Source organism: Chenopodium quinoa, unplaced genomic scaffold (genome assembly GCF_001683475.1).
Source record: "Chenopodium quinoa cultivar QQ74 unplaced genomic scaffold, ASM168347v1, whole genome shotgun sequence".
In the NCBI taxonomy this organism is placed as follows: domain Eukaryota; kingdom Viridiplantae; phylum Streptophyta; class Magnoliopsida; order Caryophyllales; family Amaranthaceae; genus Chenopodium; species Chenopodium quinoa.
Window position 1 is genome coordinate 1,585,547 of NW_018745461.1, and position 26,205 is coordinate 1,611,751.

The following is a 26,205-nucleotide window of genomic DNA, read 5'->3' on the forward strand; positions in this document are numbered from 1 at the left end:
GATGTTACGATTATTACCAAACCCCCATTAAACCCAACTATGACGTCATTATATCACTTTAACCCATGGTTAAAGCCCTTAACCATGACGTCATTATATCCCTAACCCATTTTCTTTTTTGGGGGGGGCTGGTTAAAGCCCTTAACCATGGTCAAACACGGGTTAAAGGGATATAATGACGTCATAGTTGGGTTTAATGGGGGTTTGGTAGTAATCGCAACATCTTAAAATTTTTTGCGGTAGTAATTCACAACTTTTTTAATTTGCGGTAGTAATTTACAAAGTGGTATTAACTTGCGGTAGTAATTGGCAAATTATCCTTAATCAATAGAAATACAATAGGAATAAAAGCTCCAAATTAATTGCTCATTAGAACCCTAAAATCCCAATTTGAATAAATTGAAACCCTAGGTTTATAATTCATAAAATCTGAAAATTATAATAAAAATTATAATCTGAAATTATAACTTTAAACTATCAAAAACATGATTTTGATACTAAAAATATAATCTTTACACTATAAAATCAAAACCCAAAATAATTAAATAAACATTAAGCAAAAATAATGAAACAAAGGAGGAAAGAGGAAAGGAAGGCCACGGTGGTGGCTGGGCTGATGGGCTGGCAGGGTCGCCGGCGGCAGCGGCAGGGGGGTGCACCAGAGGTGGATGGGCGGCAGTCGGTGAAGGGCAGCAATGGTGGTGAGTAGTGAAACTCACGTAGGAAAAGAGGAAAAAAAGAAAGAAAAAAAGAAAAGAAAGAAAAAAATAAAAGAATAAAAGAAAAAGAAAAGAAAAATAAAAGGAAAATAAAAGAAAAAGAAAAGGAAAATAAAAGAAATAAAATAAAGGAGAAAGAAAATTAGACTAACCTTTTGTGTGAGGAAAATTTTGGGGACGTATAGGGTATTTATAGGAGAGAGAGTTGTAGGGTAAGTAGTAAGATTGAGCCACATAAAATTAAAGGGCCAATCAAGTATGTAAAGTGAGATTGACTTTGATTGTTTGGACATGAATTATTGAATGATGGTTCATAAAAATCATATTGTAATAAAAATAATTTTCCACCCAAAATAATTTGAAACTTTTGAAATTAAATTCCGGAAAAATATAATACAAATAAATATTATAAATAAAATATAATTTTATTTATAATATATTTAAAAATACGGGGGATTACACATATAATGCCGCTTGGAACCATTTATGATCATTATTTTTTTTTATAAATGTTCGTTGTAGGCTTTAGTTAATGAAATCGGTGCAAGTTGTAAACCGGTAAATTGATTGTTTAAAGGCACATTGGATGGTTCCGCGCACCTAATTGGACTCCCGGAGGGTATTGGACCATGGTAAACATATCGACAATTTTAATTTTCGGGCGAAGAAAAGTAAAAAAATTCCATAATTGAAAGCTAATATCTTTTTTGAGAAATTTTGGAGGTTTCGAGCCCGGTGTCGAAAAGCCTTTATATTTTAGGGGATATATATCGGGGTCATATAATTCCATTTGGAACCATATATGATCATTATATGTTGTTATAAATGTTTGTGGTAGACTTGAGTTGATGAAATAGGCGCATTGTAAATCGGTAAATTGGTTGTTTAAAGACAAATTGGATGGTTCCACCCACCCAATTGGACTCCCGGAGGAAATTAGAGACCATGGTAAACGTTTCGGCAATTTTTATTTTCGGGCGAAAAAAAGTCAAAAAATTAAAAAATTGAAGGCTAATCCACACTTTTTGAAAATTTTTGGAGTCTTCGGGGCCCAGTGTCGAAAAGTCTTGAAATTCTAGGGAATACATCTCGGGGTCATACAATGTCGTTTGGCATCATATATGATCATCTTATTTGTTGTCATAAATGTTCTTGGTAGGCTTGAATTAATGAAATCGGTGTAAATTGTAAACCGGTAAATTGGTGTTTTAAAGGAAAATTGGATGGTTCCACCCACCCCAATTGGACTCCCGGAGGGTATTTGGGACCATGGTACACATTTCGGCAATTTTTATATTCGGGCAAGAAAAAAGTCAAAAAATTCCAAATTTGAAGGCTTAATATCCACGCTTTTTGAGAAATTTCGAATGTTTCGGAGCCCGGTGTCAAAAAGCATTGAGATTTTAGGGGATACATCTCGGGGTCATATAATGCCGTTTGGATTCATATATGACCATTATATGTTGTCATAAATGTTCATGGTAAGCTTGAGTTAATGAAATCGGTGCAAGTTGTAAACCGGTAAATTTGTCGTTTAAAGACAAATTGGATGATTCTACCCAACTAATTGGGCTCTCGGAGGGTATTAGGGACCATATTAAACATTTAAACAATTTTAATTTCCTGTCGAAAAAAGTCAAAAAATTCCAAAATTAAAGGCTTAATATCCACGCTTTTTGAGAAATTTTGGAGATTTTGGGGCCCGGTGTTGAAAAGGCTTGAGATTTTAGGAGAAACATCTCGGAGTCATATAATTCCATTTGGAACCGTATATGATTATTATATGTTGTCATAAATGTCCGTGGTAGGCTTGAATTAATGAAATCGGTGCAAGTTTTAAATCGGTAAATTGGCCATTTAAAGGCAAATTGGATAGTTCCACCCACCCAATTGGACACCTAGAGGGTATTAGGGACCATGGTAAACATTTCGGCAATATTTATTTGCGGGCGAAAAAAAGTCAAAAAAATTCCAAAATTAAAGGCTAATATCCACGCTTTTTGAGAAATTTTGGAGGTTTCAGGGCCCGGTGTCGAAAAGGCTTAAGATTTTAGGGGACACATCTCGGAGTTATATAATTCCGTTTGGAACCATATATGATCATTATATGTTGTCATAAATGTTCTTGGTTGGCTTGAATTAATGAAATCGGTGCAAAGTTGTAAATTGGTAAATTGGCCGTTTAAAGGCAAATTGGATGGTTCCACCCAACCAATTGGATTCCCAGAGGGTATTAGGGACTTTGGTAAACATTTCGGTAATTTTTATTTCTAGGAAAAAAAAAAGTCAAAAAACTCCAAAATTGAAGGCTAATATCCACACTTTTTGAGAAATTTTGGAGGTTTCAAGGCCCGGAGTCGAAAAGTTTTGAAATTTTGAGGGATATATCTCGGGGTCATATAATGCCATTTGGAACCATTCATGATCATTATTTGTTTTTATAAATGTTCGTTGTAGGCTTGAGTTAATGAAATCGGTGCAAGTTGTAAACCGGTAAATTGATCGTTTAAATGCACATTGGTGGTTCCGCGCACCCAATTGGAACCCCGGAGGGTATTGGACCATGATAAAAATTTCGGCAATTTTTATTTTCGGGCAAAAAAAGTAAAAAAAAATTCCAAAATGAAATCCCCGCATTTTGAAAAATTTGGGATGTTTTGAGGCCTGGTTTCGAAAGTTTTGAGATTTCACAGGATACATCTCGGGATCATATAATGTCATTTGGAACCATATATGATCATTATATTTTGTCATAAAAGTTCGTAGTAGGTTGAGTTAATTTAATCGGTGCAAGTTGTAAACCGGTAAATTAGCCGTTTAAAGGAAAATAGGATGGTTCCACCCACCTAGTTTGACTCCTGGAGGGTATTAAGGACCACTGTAAACATTTCGGGAATTTTTATTTCCGGGCGAAGAAAAGTAAAAAAAATTCCAAAATTGAAGGCTAATAATATCCTCGCTTTTTGAGAAATTTTGGAGATTTTGTGGCCCGGTGTCGAAAAGCCTTTAGATTTTAGGGGATACATCATGGGGTTATATAATGCCATTTGGAACCATATATGATCATTATTTGTTGTCATAAATGTTTGTGGTAGGCTTGAGTTAATGAAATAGGCGCAGGTTGTAAACCGTTAAATTGGCCGTTTAAAGGCAAATTGGATGGTTCCACACTTCCACCAACCCAATTGGACTCCCGGAGGAAATTAGAGACTATGGTAAACATTTTGTCAATTTGTATTTCTGGGCGAAAAAAGTCAAAAAATTCAAAAATTGAAGGCTAATATCCACGTTTTTTCAGAAATTTTGAATGTTGCGGAGCCCGGTGTCGAAAAGCATTGAGATTTTAGGGGATACATCTCGGGGTCATAAAATGCAGTTTGGATCCATATATGATCAATATTTGTTGTCATAAATGTGCATGGTAAGCTTGAGTTAATGAAATCGGTTCAAGTTGTAAACCGGTAAATCGGTCTGTGTAAAGGCAAATTGGATGGTTCTACCCAACCAATTGGACTCCCGGGGGGTATTAGGGACCATGGTAAACATTTCTGCACTTTTTATTTTCAGGTGAAAAAATTCAAAAAAATCCAAAATTGAAGGCTAATATCCACGTTTTTTGAGAAATGTTAAAGGTTTCGGGTAGATCTATCAATATGGGTAAACGGGTCGGGTTTGGGTCAGGTCAATTCGAGTCAGGTCAATTCGGATTAATTCCATAACCTATGCGGGTCGGGTCATGCTTGAGTCGGGTCACGTCGGGTCATACTTCTTATCAGGTTTTGGTCGGGTTAATAACAGGTCGGGTTACATTTAGGTCGGGTGAACAATAGGTCGGGTTTAGTTCGGGTTTGCATGGGTTAAAACGGGTTAGGGTAATTCTCGGGATCGAGTCGGGTTCGGTTCAAGTCAATAATTTGCGGGTTAGAATCAGGTTAGGTCATTCTCGGGTTTGAGTCGGGTTCGTTTCAAGTCAATAATTTGCGGGTTATAATCAGGTCGGTGATTTTCAAGTCGAGTCATTCTAGGGTTCAAGTTGGGTTTTGTTCAAGTCAATAATTTGCATGTTATAATCAGGTTGGGTCATTTCCAAGTCAGGTCATTCTCGGAGTCAAGTCGGGTTATGTTCAAGTCAATAATTTGTAGGTTACAATCAGGTCTGGTCATTTCCAAGTCAGGTCATATTCGGGTTCAACTAACTATGAATAGATAATTATCATTTATCAAGCTAATTATTTCCTTCGACTATAATATGTATGGCAATATACTAGGGAACTATAGTTTATAATTTAGGAAGATAATTATCTCCTTTGACCATAGAACAAATATATACTATATTTAACTCTTAAATTTGAGGATGATGCTCCTTTCTTTTGCTGGCCTGGACCGACTTGGTCTCCATAGACAAAATGCTTTGATAAACCATAATAAGGTGATATAAATTGCATTTAAGGTGATTTGAAATCGGGTCAGGAACAATTTGGGTTGAATTTAGGTCGGGTCAATAACAAGTCGTGTTGATTTCGAGTCGGGTTAGTAACAAATCGGGTTGAATTATTGGGTCGGGTTAGTAATAGGTCTGGCAAAATTCTGGTTGGGTCAATAACAAGTCGGGTTGAATTTGGGTCAAATCAATAACAAGTCGGGTTGATTTCGGGTCGGGTTTGTAATAGGTTGGGTTTAATTTGGGTCGGGTTAGGAATGGGTCGGATTGAATTCAGGTCAGGTTAGTAACAAGTCGGGTTAAATTTGGGCTTTGACGGGTTAAAACGGGCTTGGGTCAATTTTTGTTCAAGTCGAGTTCGATTAAGGTGTATAATTTACGGGTCACATTCGGGTCAGTCATATCTAGGTCAGTTCATGTTTAGGTTCGGGTTTCACATGCTTGGGTCTAGGTTTGGTTTCAGGTCGGGTTAGGTCGGGTTTGGGTCACCATTTTTTCGGGTTCAGATGGGTCGGTTAATAATCGAGTTTGAGTCGGTATTTCGAGTCGGGTCAACTTTTGACAGCTTTAACTATAACAAGTCTTCCAACCGGTCTACATTATGCCAAATTGCCAAGAATGAGACTAGTTTGATCAATCATGTGCGTGGCTATTTGGAAACACCGTTGCAAAGGTGGTAATGATGTAGAAAAGACGCTTCCAACTATCCTAATGATGACCTCTCAGGGTCTCATGGACACCATGAGCAGCGCCTTCTCGTCTTTCCTTTAAAGCCCCGAAAAAGTCAAAAATCGCCTGAAATAAAAGGCTATAATTCATGTTTTCGGATCAATTTCATGAATTTTTAAAACTAAAGTGAATGTGTGGGGTATCCTCTTGGATCATACCGTCATAGATTGTTGTTTGGAACCATAATAGGTATAACACTAGGTCTATAGTATCACGAGAAGATGAGAATAACTTTGATTCGATTACATATGTGCATAGCTAACTCGGAATTTTGTTGCATTGGAGCCAAATGTATCTTGTTATTTGCTTCTAATTTAATCAACCCATGGCATCAACAAGTTAAATGTAGGTGGTGGTACCATTGTTATCAATATCAAAGGGTATAGTACCATATATAATGAGGCATGAAAAGAAGCATATGAATTATGAAATATAGGACCACTTACCTCTTTGAGAAGCCAACTTTATAAGTACGTGAAAAAAGAGAAAAAAATCATTTCTTTTTTGGGTGGAGTGGAGAAAATATAGAGGAAACACCCGTGAACGTGTTTGGATCTTGTGATACTGAAAGCTCTAGGGTTTTCTTGTCCTTGTTCCCTTCTTCTTCGGGCACCTTATTTCTATATTCCTAATTTATGTACTTGTACTAGTCTACTATACTTAATTATGGAATATTATATAGACTATACATCTAATTTCAATGTATTAGTACTAATAATACTTTTTCTTAGGGACGTTACTACGTTAGGATAGGTTACTTATAACCATACATATAATCTAGAAAAAATGATATTGCCTCGACTCATATTAGAATACTTGTGACATTTTTCTTTATCCGTTTCGAAATACTTATTGCTACCATACATGAAGAAACCTTATAACTTTATAAGTATGTTAATATTAATATCGATATCTTTCCATTAAGAAAAAGTTTGGTACTCACAAAATATACTCCACACTAAATCACATTACATCTATTTTTTTCAATGAAATAACAATTATTCATAAATCATAATCAAGAATACAGTTGAATTTGAATGCTTAATTAAGTATAAACCAAATTATTGTTCATACTAATATTTCATTAGGAGACAAAAGAAGTTATAGAAGACTCTTTCAAAATTATGAAATTTGTATATAATTTGACTAGTAACTAGTAAGTGACCATATTCTTTGTCTTCTCATCATCACCTGGACATTAATATATTGGGAAGAGGAAATCAGTCATATATATTGAATGAATTGTATTTTTCTCATAAATAAGTATGACCCAAAAAAATATAAAAATAAAAAAAATAAAAAATCAATGCATGTTAATCTTACATTATTATTTATGGTAGGTATGATATACGTAGGTTGCAATATGCATTATATATCCAGATATATCCTAGGACTATCTCCTAATAAGTCACTTGAGTGATTAAATTAAGTTTGGAGTAGATGTGTACCAAAGCATGCTAAGCATTAGTGATTTACAAATCATATACTTTCTCCGCCCATAATTATGTGCAATAAAAAGGGTATTATTTACGAGATATAAAATATTCCTTTGTTACACATAATTATTGACGGAAGGAGTAATAATTTAACTAAGCTAATTAATACACTAACAAAGTAACAAGTACCTAGCTAGTTTTTAGTAATGCAAGTAGTTAATACCTACAATCTTACTTAATTATTGACCATGCTAGTTAAACTCCGTCATTAATAACGTATTATGATATTAAAATGACAAAATCAATGTTATAGTACTATATATAATATATATCACCGTCACCCAACATTATAAGGTACATGAATATTTTGCCCGTGAACCAAAAAGAGGCCTCACAATCAAGTCACATGTGATGAAGTGAGTGTGTTGGAGGTTGATTGAAGTTCCATATTGCTAACATTACATCAGCTTAATATAGCAAACAATCCAAACTAAAATTATGAAGGCCTTAAAATATTGTGGCCTTTAAATTATGTAATGTTGAATAAATGTGTGTTGGGTTTTATTCTTATCTTTGAAGATATCGCATAGAATGATTGGTAGTTTAATTTGGTGCCAATATATGTTTCTCCTGTGTCCACTTGGTGCTAACCAAGTTAACTGCTAGCAGTTTGGTCTATCTAGCTTGCTAGTTTAATACAAGTATTATTTTATTATTATTGGTTTTTCTAATGAGTGTTCATGGACACTTGTTAAGCTTACCCAGGTTAGAAATTCACCCTATTATAACTCTTGCTTGTTAATTTAAGACCGTATTATGAAGTACTCCTTGTTCATTACTACGGTGATTTTTCTTTCTAGTTCAATTATGATTGGATATCTCCTTAAATTGATCACTATTAGCACAACTACTATAGAGTTATGAAAAATAATTGAATATATAAGGCATTAGTTGTTGAGACTGTTAGGAAAATAGGGTGTAATTTTGTTTGATTAATGCGGAACAAGTCAATGAAATTAAAAACGAGAAAAAGCAATAGAAAAGATAAACAAAGAACACAAGGATTTACGTGGTTCGGTCAAAATAGACCTACATCCACGGGTGGGGGATTCGAGAGCTTCTTCACTATAATGGAGAAAGAAACAAGAGAATAATACAAGGAGTCCTAAATCTAATGGCTCAAAAGTTATGATCTAAATGATCAACTAAAGGGTCCTTTTATAACACAAGGAAACTCTAATAAAACCCTAAAATTGTTCCCCAAGTATACTTAAATAACCGTCATAGAAAAGATATAATTTTAGGAAATATTCCATCAATTACCCTAGAATAACCTAACTTCCGCGCTAGCTCATACTTGCCGCAAGTCTACCACGTAAATCCTTGTGTTCTTTGTTTGTCTTCTTTATTGCTTTTTCTTGTTCTTAATTTCATTAACTTGTTCCGCATTAATCAAACACAATTACACCCTAATTTCCTAACAAGCCAGCTTCGCCACCTCAAAATTAGTTGTAATTTGAGAGTTATAAGCGTTCAAAGCCATCCCTACTAGATTTCGAGTCACAATTTAACAGAGACAATGTGACAACTTAGTAAATTTATCCAAATACTTGCAGCTTTTATGTTAATGCCGCAAAATGAAGACTTTATCTTTACATAAACTATAATTAGCTTGTATTAAAATTTTCATACAAGACATGCATGCATTTATTGCTTGTTTAGATTTTGTCATCCAGTTACCCTTTTAGGTCGGCAGGAGCAGACAAGATTCAGATGTAGGGTTTAGTTAAGTAGAGTATTTAGCATTCAATAATTATATAATCAGTACTTTATCAAGTGATCGATTAACTAATCACTTCTCCAGCTAGCCTATATTTTTATGTGTCTGTTAAGCAGTTCATCCGAATTTAATTGTCACGTTGATGAGATGAAACTAATAATATGACTATCAAATTCATTCTAATTATTTGCTACACTTTTAAAACCACAATTTTACCGAACAGTTAATACAATTAGCTAGTTTTACTATTTTCTGCTATACGGCTCCCGGGTTTTAAGCTTTTAAACAAATATATAGTTGAGGCTTCACATCAACTGAATGTTATCAATTAATCCTATGTAAACAATCTACTGCCAAAATTCCAACAAACCCATCAGCCTTACTACTGTCATAGCTTTACAAGCTACTAACAGTGAAGTACCAAAATATTCCCATTGTCATTAATGAAGTGTACTGTATACTAATTTCAAACACCAAAGTATGGGAAAAATATAGCCATAAAATCAACCCTAAAAAGAGACAAAATTGCACAGATAGGATGCCTTAGACAAGAGGATGTAAACATTTTGTTGCATTATATGCTGTATACACATTATTTTATCTTCTGATATGGTGTCACATGCATTTTTTGGACCAATTACTTGACTTGTCTTTCTCTTTACACATTACACCCAACTTTTTTTTTTGGCACCATAATTTTTTCAAAACATTCTCCCAAAGATTTCAATCAATTTTCTTCTGATTCATCTGCCTTTCTTTCCCTGCAAAAAACCCACTAAAATTTCATCACCCACAATTCTTTTTTAGGTAAGGATTTCACCTTTTTTTTTTAGTGGACTAACTCAAAGTTTAATTATTATATGATATTTTAGTTAGTTACAGTTATGTATACATAACTTTATGCACCAAAAAAAAATTACTCAAAGAAATTTTTTGCAAATGAGCACTCTTCAGCTCATAGTGTGCCTTCTACTACTATCATGTTGTGCCATGAGATGTTCTAGGGCTGCCTACGAGGACGTGGCGATCGATCTCAACGACGACATTTTGGGACTAATAGTGTTCAAGTCAGAACTTCATAACCCACCAGCATTGAGCTCATGGACTGAGGATGATGGATCTCCATGCTCTTGGAAGTTCATTCAATGCAACCCGGCCACGGGCCGGGTTTCTGGGGTTTACCTAACAGGGCTAGACCTTTCGGGCCGGCTAGGAAAAGGGTTGCAGAAGCTGCAGGGACTTAAGGTACTGTCAGTATCTAACAACAATCTAACTGGTGAATTAAGGCCAGAATTAGCCCAACTTCCTAACCTTGAAACACTTGATCTTAGTCACAACAAACTTACAGGGCAACTCCCTAGTTCATTTTCGAGCCTCGGTTCGTCTCTTAGATACCTTGATCTCTCTCAGAATATGTTATCTGGTCCATTGCCTGATAACATTTTCCAAAATTTCCCATCTTTAAGCTACCTTTCTTTGTCAGGAAACTCCTTTGAAGGTCCAATACCAAGTACACTATCTAAATGTAGTGTCTTAAATGGATTAAACCTCTCAAATAATCATTTTTCTGGTAACCCTTTTATCCAAAATGGTGGGATGTTTGCTCTGAATAGGCTCAGATTATTAGACCTGTCAAATAATCAACTCTCTGGTAATATCCCAACTGGTGTATATACCTTGCATAATCTCAAGGAATTACACTTGCAAGGTAATCAGTTTTCGGGTTTAATACCATTCGACATTAGTCTATGCCCACATTTGCTTAAACTCGATCTTAGCAGTAATTTCTTTGCTGGTAATATACCCACAACATTTGGTACACTAAAATCTTTGGTGTTCCTAAATTTAGCACACAATACCTTAAATGGTGAACTTCCTCAGTGGTTAGGAAATTTGACCAATTTACAACATTTAGATGTTTCAGATAATGGTTTAACAGGAGCTTTGCCAATGTCAATGGGTGATCTTAAATCACTTAAATCTCTCATTTTGTCAAACAACAAGATTACTGGGAATTTACCCACTTCAATAGTTCAATGCAGTGGGCTAAAAACCCTCCAACTTAAGGGTAACCTCTTTAATGGGAGCATCCCAGAAAGGCTGTTTACAATGGGGTTGGAAGAAATAGACTTGTCAGAAAACAGGTTCTCAGGCTCAATCCCACCGGCCTCGAGTCAGGTTTTCGAGTCCTTGCTTGTGTTGGATCTGTCAAATAATGATCTTTCAGGGGAAATTCCACCAGAAATGGGACTTTTCTCTAGCTTAAGGTACTTAAACTTGTCTAGGAATAACCTTCATTCTAGGATACCCCCAGAAATTGGGTACCTTCAGAATTTAACAGTCTTAGACATTAGAGGTAGTGCATTATATGGGATGATTCCTGGTGATTTGTGTGATTCTACAAGCAGCTTATCTATCCTTCAGTTGGATGACAATTCCTTGACTGGCCCTATTCCACAGGAAATTGGCAATTGTTCATCACTATATTTATTGTAAGTACTCATTTATCCAGTAAATTCTGTTTTTTTATAGCTTTGATGCCTTGAACATTAGTTTTTGCTTGCAAATTTTTCATATTTATAGTCTAGCATTAATTGAGAACTATTCTAGATTAACAAACAGGGGAAATTGTACCAAACTTGAGTATTTATGTTTCTTTCTTTTCTTTTTTAGGATGTTTACTGATATGATTGCATAAAATTATGAATTACAGGAGTTTGTCTCACAATAATTTAAGTGGTCCAATTCCGAGCTCTATGTCAATGCTAAAGGGGCTTGAGTTTCTAAGGCTGGAGTCGAACGAGCTAAGTGGGGAGATGCCTAAAGAACTAGGTACAATGCAAAATCTTCTAGCAGTTAATGTCTCCTACAACAAGCTCATTGGCAGGCTTCCTCCAGGGGGAGTTTTTCCGAGTTTGGATGCAAGTGCATTACAAGGAAACTTGGGACTTTGCTCACCCTTACTAAAAGGTCCTTGCAAGTTGAATGTACAAAAGCCATTAGTCCTTGATCCCAATGCATATCCCAACAGCATGCGTGGTAACGATGAGGGGAACGAGATAGCACGAAGATTAGATCATCACAAATTCCTCAGTATCTCAGCCATCATTGCGATAGCAGCAGCTGCAATAATCGTAATTGGGGTAATTATCATAACCCTACTAAATGCTTCTGCAAGGAGGAGAATTGCTTTCATTGACAACGCGTTGGAAAGCATTTTCTCAAGCTCATCTCGGTCAGGAACACCCTCAGTAGGGAGACTAGTCCTCTTTGATACAAGGACATCAGGAAACCTGTTTGCTGACCCTGAGTCTCTTATTAACAAGGCCTCTGAGATCGGAGGAGGGGTATTTGGCACTGTTTACAAGGCTACTATAGGAGCCGAAGGCAGGACCGTGGCAGTAAAGAAGCTCTACAAGTCCAACATACTTCAGTATCCGGAAGACTTTGATAGGGAGGTCAGAGCTCTAGGAAAGGTCAGACACTTAAATGTGGCATCTCTTAGGGGGTACTATTGGACTCCTCAGTTGCAGCTCTTGGTTTCAGACTATGCTACCAACGGCAGCCTTCAATTCAGGCTCCATGAAAGGCCGCTAAACTTAGCTCCTCTCTCTTGGGATACAAGGTTCAGAATCTTACTTGGAACAGCAAAGGGGCTCGCTCATTTGCATCATTCTTGCAGCCCTTCAATCATACATTACAACTTGAAACCAAGCAACATCTTACTAGACGAAAATTACAATGCTAAAGTTTCTGACTTTGGACTAGCTAGACTGCTTACCAGGTTTGACAATCATAGTATAGCCGGCAATAGATTTCAGGGTGCACCAGGTTATGCAGCCCCTGAATTAGTGTGCCAGAGCTTGAGAGTTGACGAAAAATGTGATGTATATAGCTTTGGAATCATGGTGCTTGAGATTATTACAGGAAGAAGGCCTATAGAATATGGGGAAGAAAATGTGGTGATACTGAATGATCATGTAAGAGTGTTACTCGAGGAAGGGAACGTGTTGGATTGTGTGGATCATAGCATGGGGGAGTACCCTGATGGAGAGGTGTTGCCTGTTTTGAAGGTGGCACTGGTTTGTACCTCTCAAGTTCCTTCGATCAGGCCTTCGATGTCTGAGGTGGTTCAGATTCTTCAAGTGATCAAAACCCCAGTTCCTCAGAGACAAGAAGGTTACTGACTTTAAGTAGGTAGGATCATTAGGATGTGAAGAAATTGTAATTTTTTTTTGTTTTTTATTTTAATGTTTTGGACAAGGATTTGGTAACAACTTTCCTGATGTCATTTGCATATGATAAGTGTTTGTTAGTCTTTTGGTGAAACAGTGATTTTTAGCAATGTGGTTTCTAAGATACTCATAAAAATTGCTCCATTCTTAAGGATACATATCAGTATATCACTTGATCACCTTGGCCATGCATGTATGCAATATACTGTTGTGTATTAATATGTCATTTTCTTGACATAGCCGCATAATAATTTAATCCGATCATATACTCCCTCCGTCTTTTTTTATTGATACAATCCCAAAAGAACATCCCAAAAAGAAATTTGGGCAAAGAAAAAGGGGTAGAGAGTGTTATTTTTAATGAAGACAAACATTCTTAGATCAATAAAATATATTTTTAATGAGAGTTTTATTTTTAAAACGTGGTTAGTAAAACTCAATTTAAAGGAGTATTAAAATAAAGTCTTGTTCAATTCCTTTTTAGCTTTGAAAGGTTGACAAGATCTTAACTGTAATTGCCATCAACCCAGTTGCTTATAGATCGTCATCCAATAGCTTTGGGCAGTATATAAGTATATAACAGCCCCTACCTCCTAGATTAACATTAAAACCGAAACTGATAGCCACACACGGTCGGACTAGTAGGGCTTGCTAACCTTGACACAAATCTTGTTCAACAAAAATAAAATACTCCCAAGTCCCAAAATCGAAAATGAGTTGTCACATTGATGGTATAATTCAAACAATGCAACAGCAATATGCAGAGATACAACTTCGCCGAACCCTTCAATAACAAAACAAAACAAAACAAAAACGCTATAAAAATTGTGACATGTGAGATTGTAGGTCACCTTTATTAAGGATTTCGAGCCACCTAATCGTCAGAATTCCCACAAGTACTAATAAAATATAACCATTGAGGCAAGCCTTGCTGAATTCATCTAGCCTGCAGCCATACCAAGTTATTAACTAGAGTGCAAATTTCAAGGCTTTCCATTTTCAAATCATAACTCATTCCACAAGTATCCAAGACTGTAGGAATTCACATTTTCTTCGGCATTAATTAACTCAACGATGGTATACAAACTAAGCCTTTGCGAGCTTCCTTATAAAAAGTACACATTGAAATAAAGAAACCCCATGAAAAGGGCAAAGCAGCACTATTGCAGCTAATCATCCCCTTGTTACATTCAGATCTAAGCAATGATCCTACAACCTTAAGTGTATAATACAAACATAACTAAATTGTAAAAAACACCAAGAATGTGGTCAGACAAAAATGAACTAGTCTACAAATCACCATTCCTCGAAAATTGACACCAACTCCCAGATGATAGTATTTCATTAAGGACAGCATTTTCAGGCAGCAATAATGTATTTGTGAGATCTGTGGGAGAGGCTCACCACATCCGCACTTTAATTCTCATGCAATGCCTTGGTCAAATACAATCTACTGAAGTTCTGTCCAGCAACCCTGCAACATAACCAAAAACAATTAAAAACTCCTTACCCACCGACCCACACCCTCCAAAAAGAAGAAAGAAAAAATTGCAGAAACTCAGGGCAGTAAAACTCCACAAGTACCATCTAAATATATCATGCTGAAGGTAGAAAGCCTTGCAGCTGTGAAAAATAGGCAACTGATACATGCTCACTCTTCTCACAATCACAAGGGCTCCCCAAGTTCATTATTTATTCAAACGAAAAAAAAAGTTCTAAACTATCCTGTAGTTTCAACATACCCATTGATTTGGTTGCAGTAATTGCCAATTTGATTTGTTATGAGGAAACTATCCAGTCGTGATGGCTCAGGAATTGGCTTAAAGATTGGATTTGAAGGATCTTCCTCAGGTAAAGGCTCTTCTCCAGAAGCTTTACGGGCCATGTTCTCCGCCCTGCATAAAACAAATTGCAGGAATGAGAGAACAAAATTAACATTAGAAGATATAAATGTGTCATGGTTATACTTATATCTCATTAGACCATTCTCAGCAGAACACTTTCCATTTGCAAACATGATATTTCAATTCAGACAACTTTAATAAAATAATATCAAAAGGTATCATAATTACACTAAATTCATTTAACAGCTGATTCAGTCAATGGGTATGAGTTCTACTGCTGGCAGGGTCTAGGATCTACGGAGGTCAGAACACACATGTCTTCAATCAACCACTAATCCCATGATCTATTCAATAATACAACAGCGACAATATTGGGAATGCCAACAATAAAGAATTTAAAAATTAAAAATCCAACATGATGGTAAAAGAGAAATATTAGCAGTAGCAATAATAGTAATCAAAAGATAAAAACTAAGCAGAATTTCCAAGGTAATAGGAAAGCCCCTACTTAAGATCCCCAAGAGTAAATTCCTAGTATATATATCATATCAGTTTGGTTCGGTTCTCCCAAATTACGTACCCACAACGCTTTTATTGCCAAATCTTAAGATTCAGTGGCAGCCTCTTCATTTCTACCCAAACTTAGCTTTGAAGGGGATATTACTCTGTGTAATGTTATAACGCTCTTGCTTTGGCTAAAGGTAGCTATTTCAAAAATCACTTAAATTACCTTCTTTTCTGAAGCCATGCTTGCTGCTGAGCTTGTTGCCGGGAGAGGTTCCGATAATAGAATTGGAACTGCAACAAAAGAGAAAAACAATAAAGTGACTATTGTCAAACAGAAAGGAAACTCTAACAGACAACAAGTTCCATAAAGCCTGAAAATCTAACCTTCTGCTGTTCCATAGACAAATCATCCATGCACTCAACCAAAAATTCCAAGTTTCTCTCCATGTATGGAGTGGTAGCTAATTGCAGGCGATCATAATCACACTACAATAGAAGTACAAGCCACATAAGTACCTACACAAAAGTGTTGGGGGAAAATAAATTCTGCAAAACACAAGAAGAAACCACACCTGGGTGACTGGTGAATCATTTTCCAGCTCTGTCATGACAGCACTTATAAGAGGCGAGTTTGAGACTTTAATCTGCAAAGAAAAAAGTTGGTATATAAATCTATCAGCCTAAGCAAACAACACTCAAAGTGCCACACGGATAAGCACCAAAGTACAGAAAAGTCTTTAATTCCTTTTTTCCCCCTTATAAAGCAAATGAGTAGTGTGATTTCCTTAGGCCTACATGCAAATAGCTTTACCAAACGTAAAATTCTTTGAATGTGAAGAAAGATATCTATAAAGAACACAATGCAATATCATTTCCCAAGAAGATATAAGGTACATCTCTCTCAAATGTACTCCTTCTTAAGCTTGCAGAGAGAGAATAGAAAGTCAGGATATTGTTCTTTATGATTCATCTGGCGAATACAAATAAGTAGACAACTGTCTACAATTCAAGAAAGAAAAGGAACCATTACTTACAGGAATTTCTTCAAATATATCCACCCATGTCAAGTTCTTCTCCCTCAACCTATAACATAAAGGACCAGATATGAGTAAAGAGATTTTTTTTATTCATGAAAATGAAACTGGACAAGCAAAAAAGACATACTTCTCTCCAGTAAAATTATTGCTGCGGTATAGCTCCATAAAAGAATCTGAAAGCTTCAACGCCTTCAGAGCCAGGACACCTTGATTTGACTTTGATGGATCATATATAATGCAAACGCAACGTCTTATATTTTCCTGCAATGACATTAAAACTGTCAAAAAAAAATCAAAACTGAAAAATAGCCTACAGAAGACTTAAAAATTTTAAAAAAAAAACTAAATAAATAATTATAAAAATAATATATACATACACACACACAACAACAACAACAATCAAAGGGTAAACAAGATGATACAATGAGCAAATAGCTGATGAACCTCAATAACCCAGCATCCATTAAGCTAATTAATAGAAACAAAATTTTAAAAATTAAAACTAAATCAGTGACCATACTGAAGACTACGGGCAATCTTTTAACGTAAAAATATAAATTATTGTTAGAACCTCAAAGGTCAATAATACAGTTATTACAAATGGGTTACAGCTGAGAGAAAACGCTACTTGAATTGTTGTCAACCTTATTGAATAACTTAAGAAATAAGAACGTCTATAATGCTGGCTGAACTTCATCAAAACCACAAAATTGGCACTTGCATTAATATTACATGGCAAATCTCACAAAATTTGAACATTGGATTATCAAAAAAATGTGAAAATATAATTGATGTGTATCCTTCCTTTCAAAAAATATAAAAAGTTACAAAGGTTGACAATGTGTCTAATGTAGTGTTTAAAAAGCGGTTTTTTAGTAAGAAATATGGAATTAAAATTGGTAAACCTATAGTGTGTGTTTGGTTACAAAATTATGAATTTCAAACTCCTACTCAAACCCAGAAGGTATGGGGTTCAAAAATTCAAGGGGCAGATGGGTTTGGCGTATACCATACAGTCCACTAGGTACAAAATTAAGGGATTATTTTCAATTTTTAATTGAACCAACACATGGTAGAAGGTATCAAGTATCAACCCCATACATGCCTAGTTTCAATCCTAATTCCAAACCCATTCCATTCTGCGAACCAAACACCAACTTAAGAGGTACTAAAGCAAGATTATCCTTAATACAATTATAAAATCAATAGAAAATAACACTAGTCAAGTTGATAATGGTTGACAGCACAAGTCAAATGCAAAATTTTCATTTTATAATACAAAATTCCAAACAAATGAAAGCAAAATTTAGTTTTAAAACAATTAGTTGTCGCGCGAGTCAAACTAATTAAAACATGGTAGAGTACTACTACAACTAATAATGTAAGATCAAACAATAGTGTCGATTGTCGACATAGAGGAACTAAATATAGAAAACATTTCAATTGATAATTTCCCCAAGAAGAATGGTGAATAAGGCTTGAGTTTATTTCAGCACAAGCAGCCATGGAAACACTAAAGATTAAATATAAGATTTATTAATGTACCACTTTAGGATACGTATAGTACAAGTCAAAAGCACCATTGTGACTGAAATCAATCAAAATGTCACCCATTATGAATAGACTACCACTGGATACTGTATGCATGTGCAGTAAAGAAGTAAAATTAGAATTACCTGGTAATTCATGAAAGTCTCAATCAGTTCCACAGTCTGGTAAGACCCCAACAAGGTTGACTGGTACCTGAAATGTTACATTTATCCCAATGAGGCAGAGAACACAGCAGCAGCAACAATTAGATTAAAATTCTTTTACAAGCTGGGGTTAGCATGATGAAATATAAATAACCTTATCCCCCAATGAACAAAGACTAGTTTAGAGGTTGCTAAAAGACACATGCTTGAAAACATTATGAAGGCAGGTTAAGAGTCCTCGCTCAGGCTACCTTAGTAGTCTCATCTAGAAATAGTGTATACACCAAGACGGTTTATAAGCTATTTTACGACATATAACTGACAAAGGTAACTATACATAAACAACCTTGTATCTGTAGTAGTTTAATTAGAGCAAGTAGAGACCCCCAGCCCAGCTATCTACAACCCAACTGAGTAGAGCTATGGGACACAGGATGGTGCAAATGCCAAGAAAATGGCGTTGACTTGCAACACTTAAATGATCAAGTTCATCACTTCAATACGAACAGTTAATACAGTCAAAAGGAAAAGTGCTAAGTGTAACAACAACTCAAAGGTACAGGATTAATAGAATAAATTAGCTCTTGCAACTACCAATTACAATATTGAGGATAAAGGACAACTACTTGATAGGGAGTTGATGTGTGATTACTAAACATCAAACATAATTCATATGTTGAACACAAATTCTTTGGCAGAAACATAACCAACACAATCAATCAGAGCTTACCATCCAACAGTGTTATTGTCGACATTAACCTCTCTCAAACACCTCATCATTTCAAGTTGATAATTTGCACCCTCAGCCTCCAGCTCTTCATCCTCTTCTCTAATCTAAGCATGATTACATGACAATAGACATCAATAACCCCCCCAAAAAAAGCTCACTAAATAGGACAAGGGTAAGACAACGAAAATAAGAGAAAAATCACTTTGCATACCGGGAAGGGAAAGCAGTTAGTAACTTCAAGTACACTGCCAACATCTAAACCAAGAAGTTGCCCCGTGACTAAAGCTGGGGAAAAGTCCTTGCAATGTTTAATTATCTTCAGTATTGCCTGCTCAAATTACATGTCAATAAAAAATGTCAGAATTCTAGAAACCTACTAATTTACAGCTCCATATACACAAGAGAGATTACATTCAATGAAACCCCCTTTTAACATATCACACTACTCGTGACCTCGTGTTTGTTACTTATAAAATACAGTATAATTTTACATGTAGAAATTATATGCATGAAAGTCAAACATCAAACTACCAACCTATTGACTCACATTCTCGATTAAGAGAAAATTAGAACTTGCAACTACATTAAAACCATATACTAGCAAAATGCATTAATAATCTTCCCCAATGTTAACACAACAACTATAGATTGATTGACAAATACCCCACGTGAAAAACAAAAAGAAAGATGACTCAATGCAAAATGAAGAAATTCTTGACTCAGCCTTCTTTTCATTCATAGTGGGTGTTCCACACCACATCTTTCATATAAATTTGAGCAGCCCCAATGATCATTCCTTGGCACCACTACGTGTAGTCTGAACCGATTCATACAGAAAAATTTAGTCTTAGCCATCCATCAAAAAAAATAAATAAACAACTTTTAACTTCATAAACACATATACTTTAAGATCCCAACCTCCTACATAGTGACACTAATCGTAAATTAATTATGAACTCACCATCATTGTCAATTTTACTGCACCAATGAATTTATATCAATAATCAACTCATCAATTTAGTTTCTCCCTCAACCTTGTAAGTAAATTGCTAGTAACACTTCAACTTTTAGGATTGCATGACTCAACCCACTTCTTTTCATATCCAAGTGATGTTCCATATCATATCTATAAGAAATGAACTGGATTGGTGGCTATTCATCCCTATTATAGACCAGCATCTCCTACCAACACTTAACCTTAGGTCTTAAGTACTCCAAAACATCAAATTTGCAAAATCTAATTTTAACCTTTAGCAACTAAAAATAAAAATACAACTGTTTATGGCAAAATCACAATTTCTGCATTATTCACTTACGCAAGGCCTCATCCTCTATCAAAACAAAAACAATCCAAAATCAAATTCTCTGTATTATTCACTTACTCAAGGCATCGTCCTCTATCAAAACAAAAACAATCCTAAATCAAAATCTCTGTATTATTCACTAAAGGCCTGTTCCTCTATCAAAACGGAAAAAGAAAAAAAAAAGTGTCCCGTTGATCAATATTATTATTACTGCATCACTAATATACCTCCCATTTCCATCCATAAACAACTCATTGATTTTGTTTCTTCCTCTCCTCCCCACATTAGTCAGTTGCTAAATTACAGCTTGCAGTTAAGAACTGAATCATCCACTTCATTCTATTCTTCTTACATACACCATTTTTATCTTCAAATTCAGCTCAAAAATCACCTACCCAAATCCAAAACCATTCAATTATATCCACGCTGTAATTATCTTCAGCGATTAACCCAATGCCCTATAATTTTTGCAAAACCGATAAACACCTACACACTTTACAATCATCCTATACCTCCATCAATTCCATCCGATTCAATCCAGTTCCACAACATAATTCAACATATTAACATGTTTCACTCGCACGCAAATCCAGTGATCACGATAATGGAGATGAAAAGTCAAATTTTGGTTTTCTGAGGCATGTAATTGCATCAAAGAGATGTGCAATCTTCGAATTCAAGGGATAAACAATAAAAATACAAACTTTAAACCAACAATAAGATTTTTGAATTAAGACATCTAATTATATCAATCCCATTAAAAAAGGACCAAAATTCTTCGGAAAACCTAATCAAATTCCGCATAAAACAATGCTTTCACAACTAAATCAAATTAAACGAAATTTCTAAAAATTAATAAAAAAGAGGAGAGAGAATGACCAGGCCCTCAATCTGAACAACGCGAAGAGGAAGAGGAGCTTCTTCCGGTTTCGCAGCAGCTTGAAGAAACGATCGAATTGGTGCTGGAGCTTCTGAAAACCACCATTAATAAATTCAAACTTCAATCGAAAAAACAAAAAATTATACAAAAAAAAAATTGAAAAAAATTGCAGAAAATTCTAGAAATTCTTACGATTCGCCATGATTAATGTGAAAACTCCGAACAGGAAGAGAGAGAAAGAAAGGAATTTGATGAAAGTGAAAGAGTTTGTATCTCTTCCTGCTGGAGTGATAAAGAGGAACAGGAGAGAGAAAGATAAACCCTAGATACCCAAATTTTTCTTACGCTCAGAATTTCTAATTTTGATTTTCTTTTTGTTGGTTTTTTTAGTTGTTTATTTATGGGCTTAATTATGAGTTGAAGTCCGAGTCTCTTTAGGAGTTTAAGTTAGTTGTAAACTTCGTTACACAATTTTTGTTAAGCGGTTTTGGCCCACTCAAAACGAGTTTGTTCTTGTATCAAATTGAGTGTGCGGATCTGATTTAGTTACTTTGTTTATTTCGGTCGGGTTCGGTAAGATCAGGTCGGGTCGGGTCAATTCTATTTCAAAGTTGAATCACCCTAAATTATTGTGTGTATACGAGTCGAAATTTGTATTGAGCTTTTTTTAGTGTAGAATTTGTTAAATATACCCAGATTATTTACTCATTAAATTTTGCTCATTTTATAAATGAGAACAAGCTCTCTTTTTTAGTGAGATCAGTTTCAGTCAATCGGATTTGATTTTGACACATCTAATCAGGTTTGTATAAAATCTTCTTTGTAGTCAAGATAGGTCATATTATATTTTTCTCATGAAACATTAGTGCGTCCTTGCAATTTTAAGGGTAAATCACTTCGGTTTTTAGGTTGTTCTGCCATGTTGGAATTATTTCAACCTTTAGATCTAAGCATAGTATGCACTTGACCACTTGTATAGTTGTATTGCATGAGTCCATTGTATGAGTCTTAAGAAGTATTGTACTATGTATACACCACACCAGCAAAAACATGTGAGATAATATACAATGGTATTTATACCAGTACTTTAAATTATGGTCTACATTTATTACATGTATATATTTTGGATTATTGTCGAATTAATAGAAAGTTGATTAAGGGTAAGATCCATCTCATAAATGATTAGAATTTTGGGGTGTATTAATTTAAACTTAATCACTTATAATTGTAAATCGAGCTCTAGTTAAATCAAAGGGGTGGGGTCAAAATGGATCATATAGAAGTATAGTCTAATATAACCACACAAGGGATTTAGCTAGAATGTTGAAAGTAAATTATAACTGACTTAATTAAAGTTGCTCAAGCAAATCAAGGTAAGCTACATGGATTGTGCCGATCAATGGTATTTTACTCCCTCGAGTTGTGGTGGTCTATATGGTAGATTGACTTGATTAGTCCTCATTAGCTACAGTTGTTAAGAACATGCTCGAGCCAGGAATAATGTGAATCAAAGTAAACTTGATTCCACATTCGATAAGCATAGATTTATCAACTCGGCATGATCATTATTATCGCTATATAACCTGCCCCATGAGGCCATGAGTCTGTGGCTTGTAAACTCGACTTGACAAATCGAACATATGAGTTAGTAGACCAAATTTAGCCCAGGCTAATTGAGCATATCGGCTAAATTTAATAAACATTATTTTAGAACATAAGGACACAAGTACTAAGTTTTCAATTCTTATTAGTCTGCTTAGCCTCTTAGTTCCATTTCTCACATTTCCACATACAAGTTGGACTTGGACCAATTCTATTAATTAGAGTGTAAACTGTAAACCAAAGAAAGAATCATACTGCAATATACATAATATAGAGACCGTAACATAAAGAATATTTAATACAACATACAAGAATATGTTTGATTTGTAAGAAGGAGCATCCAAAATTCCAAACCACAATTTGAAGCAAATCCATTGTCCACAGCAAAAGATGAAGCACTATTAACCCCTGATCACTCTCCTTGTTAGAGGAAATAGACTCTCTACATATCTAAAGCACTGCGAAACTGCTATGTTCCTTTCCGAAAACTTGTTTGTTGCGGGATTATAAACCCAAAGCATGTCATCAATTTTGACCAGGAGATCACCATCCAGCCGTGATCCCACGACGTATGGACCAGAACTTACCTGAATTGGTGCAGTTACAAACAAGCACTGCCATGCTATTGGAGCTCCCACTTAGTCAAATTCGGTAACTACCCAGATTTCAACGTGACCAACTTGTTGCTCGGGATTTTGGGTAACATATATTGCAAGGGATTCTTTGTACAGACCAATCTCCCGTCCGAACAATTGATCTATATTCATGTTCATGGGCTGAGCAATCCCTTGTGGTAGATCAGATAACTTAAACGTCTCGGTACTTAACTGAAAAGAAAGGATATAATCCTTGGTTTCATCATCATTAGACAAGTCGGCAATCCAATAATAAACACCATTTACAAACGCATCCATGGTCGAAGGTGAGACAATAGCAAGGCCAGGGCCACGAGCACCCGAGTAAATTGGCTGATTACTAAGCCTCTTCCACGAGTTGGTGCTTAGTGAGAAGATATCATAGGCCAAATTTATGTATGGGCTGTCAGAGTCAGACACGATACAAGTTCTTGCCATAATCTTGAAATCGTTACACAAAGCATCATACATGAAGCCAACAACACAAGAACATCGAGGCAACAATTGATCTGGGGCTTTTGGAAATGCAACAATCTTAAAATCTCTTGTGGCCGGATTCCACAACCCACAATAGAATTCAAAGTCCCCTAGTTGATTATTAAACAATTCAATGTTAAAGCAAATAATGCCATTTCCGCTGCCTCTACATATAGTGTTCACTATTACATTAGGATCAACAGTGAGAGCAAATCTTCTATCGCGTTCTACATCTGATATCAAATTCAAAAGAACATCATCCCCTCCGTGTTTAGAAAAAAGATGGCATTGATCTGGATGCATTAACATCATATGAAACCAAAGGAGGAATGGTACATCGCCATCTGCTTTGCTAGTAGCATATTGAGCATGGTGTTGCATCAATATGAAGCTATAGTCGTCAATGAGGGCACGCCATGACTTGCACACGCATCTTATTCGTAACAAGTCTTTCACTGACAGCCTCGAAAAGATGCCCCGATCAAATCATCAGGGAGAAGGACGTAGTTTGTTTTCCCAACCTTCATTTGACTACAAGTTTTTTTCAGCCAAAAATTCAATCGTTACATCCCTTAAAACCTAATTAATATTAAAATTGGCTTCTACAATCATATTATGTAGATAAGTGATAAGATATACTTTTGCCTCAAAACCAGATTGATGAACAAACTTCGTCATATTTAATTGAGTTTGTTATCACAGCTATTCAATAATGAAAGATGCATGAAACACCAAACAAAACAGAATTTTTCCAATAGCAAACAACAATTATTCAATTAGATGTAAAAACTTCAACAATTCCTCAGAAATTACAAACATCAAATACATGCATCAACAAGATATAAATCAATCATTTATATTGAGGACAAATTACATCTCATAGAAATCCCAAACATACGACATTCATCAACATTCACAAAAAATGCTATTGGGATTCAATAAACTACTGCATACCCACCAAATAAGACACAAACAGAAAATCTTAAACTGGTGAAAATTGAAAACAAATAAAATTACATAATAAAGGAAATCAAAACAAAACAAAACAACGAAATTCGCAGTACCTGCAACAATGAAATTCCAATCGCAACTCCCTTTGAAATCGCCACTATTATTAGAGGATTGGAAGAGAGAGAATTGTTGTGTCAAAAACAAATACGGGGTACTAAGTTCCAGGTGTTTGGTATGAGGGGTTTAGGAAAGTTCTAGGTGTCAAAAATAAATACTACGGAGTATCAAAAAAAAAAAAAAAAAAAAAAGATAGGAATAAATATGCTTTTAGAGAGTGCTTGTTTAGAGGGATAAGAGAGAGATACAGAAGTAGGATAAAGATGCTCAATTTTAGAGGAAATATGTGCCTTCGTCTTTTAATCTTCCTCTTTCAACTCATATTAGTAGGGGTGTACACCGGTCCAAAATCGGACCGGACCTGGACCGGACCTGTTTGGACCGGGGACCTGAATTGGGTAATTATGAGGACCGGGGACCGGACCTGAATTAACAGGTCCGGTTCCGGGCCAGACCTGAAAAATCAGGTCCGGTCCGGGTTTGGACCTGAATGGACCTGTTTTGTGTCTTTTTCGTTTTTTTTTTTAATACAAAACCTGTTGGACCTGCATATGGACCTGTTTTGTGATTTTTAGACCTGTTGCATAATTTAATGATTACATACAAACCAAAATTATCAATTACAAAACTACATAAAGTCTATAAAGTCCCGATTCTCAAACACCAAAAATACAAATGTCCGAGCGGAGCCGAGCAACCCCCCCCTCATATGCCTTTTGGCTAGCTTTTACGGGTTGCTACTTTCTAGCTCTTAGCTTGACTACCTCTACCGAGAAGCTCTCTCTCGCTTCAGGTTTGCCTAATCGAATTCTTCCTTTTCCTCCGCAAACCAACCACTGAGTCCACCGAAAATACAAATAAGTCCACGAAAACTCATAAAATTACATAAATTCTCTTAAGTCTCAACTCTCAAGTACTAGGAATACATAAATTCTCCAACGAGTTGTTTTCCCTTTGATCGCGTGATTCACACTAATGAGTCCACGAAAACAACTTCATCGTCTACATCGTTAGATTCACCACGTTGCACCTCTAAATAAAATACAATATAGAATATATTAATGATTGATAACAATGAAATAATAAA

At 35.5% G+C, this 26,205-nt stretch overlaps 3 protein-coding genes across 3 annotated transcripts; 1 reads left to right on the plus strand and 2 right to left on the minus strand.

Moving 5' to 3' along the window:
• Nucleotides 1-9,688: 9,688 nt before the first annotated feature.
• Nucleotides 9,689-13,476, plus strand: LOC110714781 (probably inactive leucine-rich repeat receptor-like protein kinase At3g28040). The gene is made up of 2 exons (XM_021893331.1): nucleotides 9,689-11,597; nucleotides 11,819-13,476. Exons 1-2 carry the CDS (start codon nucleotides 10,006-10,008, stop codon nucleotides 13,290-13,292), a joined length of 3,066 nt encoding a protein of 1,021 aa, XP_021749023.1. The 5' UTR covers nucleotides 9,689-10,005; the 3' UTR covers nucleotides 13,293-13,476.
• Nucleotides 13,477-14,336: 860 nt separating this feature from the next.
• Nucleotides 14,337-21,708, minus strand: LOC110714744 (eukaryotic translation initiation factor 3 subunit H). The gene is made up of 12 exons (XM_021893285.1): nucleotides 21,529-21,708; nucleotides 21,336-21,427; nucleotides 19,364-19,480; nucleotides 19,153-19,256; nucleotides 18,405-18,471; nucleotides 16,856-16,989; nucleotides 16,726-16,774; nucleotides 16,264-16,335; nucleotides 16,076-16,177; nucleotides 15,915-15,982; nucleotides 15,083-15,235; nucleotides 14,337-14,814 (listed from the first exon to the last, which is right to left on the minus strand). The coding sequence occupies exons 1-12, from the start codon at nucleotides 21,536-21,538 to the stop codon at nucleotides 14,757-14,759; spliced, it is 1,026 nt and encodes a 341-aa protein (XP_021748977.1). The 5' UTR covers nucleotides 21,539-21,708; the 3' UTR covers nucleotides 14,337-14,756.
• Nucleotides 21,709-23,171: 1,463 nt separating this feature from the next.
• Nucleotides 23,172-25,460, minus strand: LOC110714909 (putative F-box protein At3g16210). The gene is made up of 2 exons (XM_021893465.1): nucleotides 25,115-25,460; nucleotides 23,172-24,581 (listed from the first exon to the last, which is right to left on the minus strand). Exon 2 carries the CDS (start codon nucleotides 24,429-24,431, stop codon nucleotides 23,577-23,579), a length of 855 nt encoding a protein of 284 aa, XP_021749157.1. The 5' UTR covers nucleotides 24,432-24,581; nucleotides 25,115-25,460; the 3' UTR covers nucleotides 23,172-23,576.
• Between the last annotated feature and the right edge of the window lie 745 nt (nucleotides 25,461-26,205).